General features: G+C 40.7%; 1 protein-coding gene across 10 annotated transcripts in view; it reads right to left on the bottom strand.

Moving 5' to 3' along the window:
- tp63 (tumor protein p63) overlaps positions 1-6,908 on the bottom strand; it is a 296,932-nt gene that overhangs the window by 31,445 nt on the left and 258,579 nt on the right. For all 10 annotated transcript variants that reach the window (XM_043702548.1, XM_043702550.1, XM_043702549.1 and 7 more), the window contains one exon: positions 1,978-2,164. In XM_043702548.1, the coding sequence (XP_043558483.1) occupies positions 1,978-2,164 (187 nt within the window). The remainder of the gene's footprint in view (positions 1-1,977; positions 2,165-6,908) is intronic.

Below are 6,908 nucleotides of genomic sequence, written 5' to 3'. Positions count from 1 at the left end.
AGCTCATCTCTCCACGCTTCAGGCTCTCTGCCTTTATTCCTGATGAAGGGCTTTTGTCCGAAACTTCGATTTTGCTGCTCCTCCGATGCTGCCTGAACTGCTGTGCTCTTCCAGCACCACTAATCCAAAATCTGGTTTCCAGCATCTGCAGTCATTGTTTTTACCTCAGATCTAGTGGTGGTCACTGGACCTTAAACATTAATTCTGCTTTTTCTTTAGATGCTGTCAGAATTGTTGCATTTTTCCAGCAATTTCTGAGCACCTGGTTTTCTTTATTATTTGTGTTATGACAATATCACTACAGCAAACTCTCCTCCCCAACTGTGCAAGTAACAGCATCTGACGCAGCAATGTGATGATCTGCAACCCTTACTTGCACACATACTATGGCTTGTATTATATGCATATAGGTTGCAGTTCAGTGTTACCTGTTGCTGATGTATGGGGTGAGGTTGCACGCTGCACATCATTGAACAACCCGGTCTTGAAATAAAGTCAGCTTGTTTGAAATACAATCTTGACCTTCTTATCAATGTGAAGAAACTGACAAAACCCACCAAATCAGAATTACACTGGCTGCATCCTACTTATGGATATCAACCTACCAATCATTTTTAACGATGGACCAAAAGTATCAGACCTCACATTATTTCAATTTGGTTTAACAAATACTATAAAACTGGAGTACTGAAGAAGTGTTCAGCTACAGGTCAAACCTGACAACTACGTTCAGGAAAATTTAAGGAGCTGAAGACTGGATTTAATTATGGTATGATGCCTTGGATTTTTTTTAGCTTTCTGTGCCATCCTATGAATAGAAACCCTCAATTAACTTTAAATAGGTGGGAGAACATGAGCTTGAAAGCTCAGAAGTAAAAAGCTCTAGCCAATATTAGTCTAAAGATTCATCGCACTGTTAATGAATGTATACCAATTATATAGTATCTGATTGCACACAGAAAATGAGTACAGTATGACATTTCAATGACACCAAAACCTAACAATTTGAAGATTGGTCAAAAAGTGTGACAGATCATAAAGCATTTTTTTGGTTATCTTAGTTTTGATGCAGCATTCTGTTAATGAGTTACTCAGCCTTACCTATCATTGAAAAAACCTTAGAGTAGACAACTTTAGGGATTAAAGTCAAAGGGTGTGGTACTGGAAAAGCACAGCCAGTCAGGCAGCATCCGAGGAGCAGGGGAATCTACATTTCGAGCATAAGCTCTTCACCAGCGACTCCTGATGAACAGCTTATGCTCGAAATGTGGATTCTCCAGCTCCTTGGATGCTGCCTGACCGGCTGTGCTTTTCCAGCACCACACTCGTCAACTCTGACCTCCAGCATCTGCGGTCCTCATTTTCTCTAACTTTAGGGATTAAACAGCTGTTGCTCTCTGAGCAATACTACAGGCTGTATGTCACATGTGGGCAGTCTACAGAGTAAAAGAAGGCAACACAGACATTTAGGAATGATTCGGAGATGCCGGTGTTGGACTGGGGTGTACAAAGTTAAAAATTACACAACACCAGGTTATAGTCCAACAGGTTTAATTGGAAGCACACTAGCTTTCGGAACGACGCTCCTTCATCAGGTGATTGCCTGAAGGAGCGTCGCTCCGAAAGCTAGTGTGCTTCCAATTAAACTTGTTGGACTATAACCTGGTGTTGAGATTTTTGACATTTAGGAAGGGATTGAAAGTGTATTATTCTAAAACTGTACATGAAAACCTTAATCACTTCAGCCTTAACAGGGCATTGTCTACGTGATAATGTATTTTGAGTAGAGAATAGATGAAGAGTCCTTTATCAGTTAGGTGTCTTAAAGTGACGAGAAGTTTCTGGCACAAGAACATACAAATAAATGCAAAATGTTGGTCATTCAGCTCCCATAAGTCTCTCCACATCCCCTTCTTACCCCAGAAGCCCTGCTCCTTTAAAATTCTGATATTTAAAGAAACAGTCAGGTAGCCTTACCATCATTGAACTCTCGACTCAGCTCATGATTTGGGCATCTTTTTACCACTTCAGTAACATGCTCTGCCTTCTTGTACACTGGCATGGCCCGAATCACAGCACCTTGTGGTGGTTGTGTCATCACTTTGATCTGGATTGGACATGTCTTGGCAATCTGACAGTATAATTTCTTGAGTTCTGGAGAATACTGATAGAAACAGGAGAAACAGTATTGAGCTTGACATTTATATAGCAACAGTTGATTCAATTCACAGTTTTTGATTGACCCCTCATTGCATTTGAGCTGCCAGTCTTAAAACATCACAAGTGTGAAGAACAGGATTATGGATTAGCAAATTATATTAGAAATCTTACAAGTTTAGGTATTGGTCAGAATATAGAGTATAGGAGTTGGGAGGTCACGTTGCGGCTGTACAGGACATTGGTTAGCCCACTGTTGGAATATTGGAAGGAGGTTGTGAAACTTGAAAGGGTTCAGAAAAGATTTACGAGAATGTTGCCTCAGTTGGAAGATTTGAGCTGTAGGGGGAGGTTGAATAGGCTGGGGCTGTTTTCCCTGCAGTGTCAGAGGCTGCGGAGTGACTTTATCGAGGTTGATAAAATCAAGAGGGGCATGGATAGGATAAACAGACAAAGTCTTTTCCCTGGGGTGAGGGAGTCCAGAACTAGGGGGCATAGGTTTAAGGTGAGAGGGGAAAGATACAAATGGGACTGGAGGAGCAACATTTTCACGCAGAGGGTAGTGTGTGTATGGAATGAGCTGCCAGAGGAAATGGAGGCGGCTGGTACAATTGCAGCATTTAAAAGGAATCTGAAAGGGTATATTATTAGGAAGGGTTTAGAGGGATACGGGCCAAGTGCTGGCAAATGGGACTAGATTAGGTGAGGATATCTGGTCGGCATGGGCGCGTTGCACCGAAGTGTGTGTTTCCGCGCTGTACATCTCTGAGACTCTAAGTAAATTATTAAATATGGATGAACTGAATCTTGCAAGTGCATACGATACTAATAGTCAATTCCTATAGCTGCAGTTCATATGGAAGTTTATAATGTAGTAAAAGTGTACTGGAGTTGAAACTCATTGCATATTATTGGTGTGTTTCGTTGAAAGCTCACATGCACCACTGAAATAATCAAGGAGGTGGTATTAGAGTCCTATAGCACGGTCCAACTCATCCATGTTGACCAAGTTTCCCAAATTAAATTGGTCTCACTTGCCTGCGTTTGGCCCATATCCCTCCAAACCTTTCACATTCATGCACCTTTCCAAATATCTTTTGAATGTTCTGACTGTACCTGCCACTTCCAGTTCCACTGGCAGTTCATTCCACATATGAACCACACTGTGTGTGAAAGAGTTGTCCCTTAGGTCCTTTTCAAATCTTTCTTCTCACCTTAAAAATATGCCCTCTAGTTTTGAACTTGTCACTCCAGGGAAGAGACCTTTGCTATTCACCTTATCTATATGCCTCATAATTTTATAAACCTCTATAAGGTCATCCCTCAATGTCCAATGCTCCACTGAGGAAAAAGTCCCAAACTATCCATATTACTCAAACGCTCCATTCCCAGCAACATCCTGGTAAAACGTTTCTGAACAGTCTCCAATTTTAAAATATCCTTGCTGTAACACAGCAACCAGACTGTACATAGCACTCCAAAAGTGGTCACATCAAAACCCTGTACAACTTCAACATAACGTCCCAATTCTCATACTCAATGGTCTAAGCAATGAACACAAACGTTCTAAACAATGTCTTAACCACGCTGTCTGTGATGCAAATTTCAAAAAGAACTATGTACCCGAATCCTAGGTGTCTCTATTCAACAACGTTACCCACGGCCCTACCATTAATTGTATCAATTCTGCCCTTGTTTCCTTTACCAAAATGCATTTATCCAAATTAAACTGCATCTGTCACTCCTCAGCCCACTGGTTCAACTGGTCAAGATCCATTTGTAATCTTAGATAGCCTTCTTCACTGGCGACCACGCCAACATTTCTGGTGTCATCTGCAAACGTACCTCCTAAATTCTCATCTATATCTTTCATGTGACTAACAAAATTGGACCCAGCACTCAACCCTGTGGAACACCACTGGTTACAGACTTCCATCCGGATAACCAACCTTCCTCCACCGCCTACTGTCAAGCCAATTTTGTATTCAACTGACAAGCTATCTCTGAAGCCTTTGTGATCTAACTTTACTTATTTGTCGACCATGCAGAATATTGACAAAAGGCTTTATTAAAGTCCATGTAGACAATATCTACTACTCTTTTCGGTTGTGTCCTCAAAAAACTCAATCAAGTTAGTGAGACACCATTTCTCATGCACAAAGTCATATTGACTATTCCTAATCAGTCCTTCCCTCTCCAAATGTTTGCAAATCCTCTCTCTCAGAATCTCCTGCAACAGTTTATCTAATACTGATGTCAGATTCACAGGTCTATAGTTCAACTATCTTATAATCTTTCTTAAATAAAGGAACATTAGCCACCCTCCAGTCCTCTGGCACCTCACTCGTTGCTGTAGGTGATAGAAATATCTCTGCTAGGGGTTCTGCAATTTCTTCCCTAGCTTCCTGCAATGTCCTGGGATACACTTCATCAGGTCCCAGAGATTCATCTACCTTTATGCTTCTTTTTGAAGACTTCCAGCACTTCCTCTTCTGTGAGATGTACTGTTTTCATGACATCAATATGGATTTATCCTAATTCGTTAGCCTCCATTGGTATTATGAAGGAACAAGATCAAATGACTAACAGGCTCGGTGGAACCAATACTGCTTTTTCCAAACAAGCACAGCCAGAATTGTTCAATTACTCACTTACTGGCCTGCAACTTCCAAGTCCAGGGAAATAAGTAATTGTGTTTGGAACTGTGGGGTGGTGACATGCACATGTGGAATGTGCAGTACTGCTGGGTCCACACAAGAAGAATGTCCTATCTTAAGAGTTCAAGAAAATATAGGAAGCTTTTAAATTCAGAAGTTTTTCAACTGAAAAGGCCCCAACTGCAATTCACCTCAATTGCACCCTCAAGCAATGAATTAAGGAAACATGGAGGACAGTTTCAACTGACATTTGTAAATATCATTATCTCAACTGACTCTAGCATATTTAATGATAAGTACAGATATAGCCTGGCCAAATGTCAGTAAACTAAGTTCATTTTGACAGATTCTGTAACTTGGTAAATTTTAGACAAGAAACCTTTAGCATATCAAACCCTCCCTGGTATACAGAACGTACAGCTCAGGAACAGGCCCTTCAGCCCACCATGACTGAGCTGACCAGATCATTCTAAACTAATGTCATCTGCCTGCACATGGCTGTATCCCTCTATTTCCTGTTCATGTGTTTGTCCAAATGTCTCAAACGTTGCTATAATTTCTACTTCTACAATCTCCCCTGGCCGACCAGCCCATTAAAAAAAAACCTGCCTTTAACTGCTCCATTAAATTTTCCCCTTCACACTAAATCTACGCCCCCGAGCATTTCACATTTCTACTCGGGGAAAAGATTCTGTCTATCCACCCTATCCATGCCTATCATCATTTATATACTTCTACCAGGTTGCCCCTCAGCCTCTGATACCCTAAGGAAAACATTCAAGCTTGTTTAACCTCTCCTTACAGCTAATACACTTCAATCCAGGCAACATCCTCGTAAGGGCATGTGCCCGAAACGTCGAATCTTCTGTTCCCTAGATGCTGCCTGACCTGCTGTGCTGTTCCAGCAATAAAGTTTCAACAACATCCTCGTAAACCTCTTCAGCACTCTCTCCAAAAGCTTCACATCCTTCCTGTAGTGTAGCGACTAGAACTGCCCACAATGCTCCAAAAGTACATTTCTAATAAGCCAAATCTTACAAGAACCTTTCTAGCTTCTCCTTGAGAAGCATTAACATATTTGGTTTCACTGCCTGCATCTGTATTTTCGTTCCTCAGATTACCTCAAGTTTTACTTGTGCAAGCTTTCATTCTCTCTGATCATAATGATGCAACCCTACCTACTGGGATCATTTCACTTGTGTAGTGAGATGCTGATGTAATATACAGGCCAGCCTAAGGAATTTTTACCCCACATAAACTCACAGCCATTAGTCCTTATTGGAGTTGGCTCTTCAGAAAATTAATTTGCATGAAAGATTTAAAAAACAACTTAAAAAGTTACCGAACTTATTCTAATCAAATCCATATCAACTGTGAAGTTTAAGGCAAAGATCACTTTTACTTTCATTAATCACTTGAATAAAAAAATACTCTGCTAAAGGAAGTCACACTGGTAAACCTTTCATCAAGATATTGAATTTTTTAGCAACAATTAAATATATTTGATGGCTATCAAAGGAACATCTCAGGATGTTAAGGTACCTTAAGTGCGCAAAAGTTTAGGGAAAAAAGATGACTGTTTATTGCTGCTTATTCGCTTAGCCTTGCTAGACTGTTGGCATGCATGGAGTTTAATTATGAACAAAATATGGAGCAGCTACAACGTACCTTCTCAGTACTGACCTGTATACTCTCACTCAATGTCAATGATGAAGCATTCTACAAGTCAGCATCTCCAGAAAGCAGAGAACAGTGATTTAAAACAAAGTGTGTGTGCTTTTGAGAAGAGGTATGTCCCCCACTGTTCGAATACAATATGCATTAAAAGGCAAGATGTGGGTCAGAGATAAACCCGGAGGAGAGCATGACCCCTGTCAGTGTAAATCTGTCTTTACCTCAACAAACAGGTGAGCAATATCATGCAATCGCTCCTTGCCTTCAGGTGTTGTGCAGCTGACAAAAAGTTCTTACAAAGTAGCATTAAGTGGAACTGACTCTTCTGTCACTACACATGCAAAAGATCTGCACAAATTCAGAATTTTAATTTAAGCCCATCCTTCTAGTTTACAGGAATCAGGAGAGATTTCATGATGA

The sequence above is a fragment of the Chiloscyllium plagiosum genome, chromosome 13 (assembly GCF_004010195.1).
Source record: "Chiloscyllium plagiosum isolate BGI_BamShark_2017 chromosome 13, ASM401019v2, whole genome shotgun sequence".
In the NCBI taxonomy this organism is placed as follows: Eukaryota; Metazoa; Chordata; class Chondrichthyes; order Orectolobiformes; family Hemiscylliidae; genus Chiloscyllium; species Chiloscyllium plagiosum.
The sequence above is the reverse complement of the archived record's forward strand: the minus strand, read 5'-3'. Positions and strand labels throughout refer to the sequence as shown.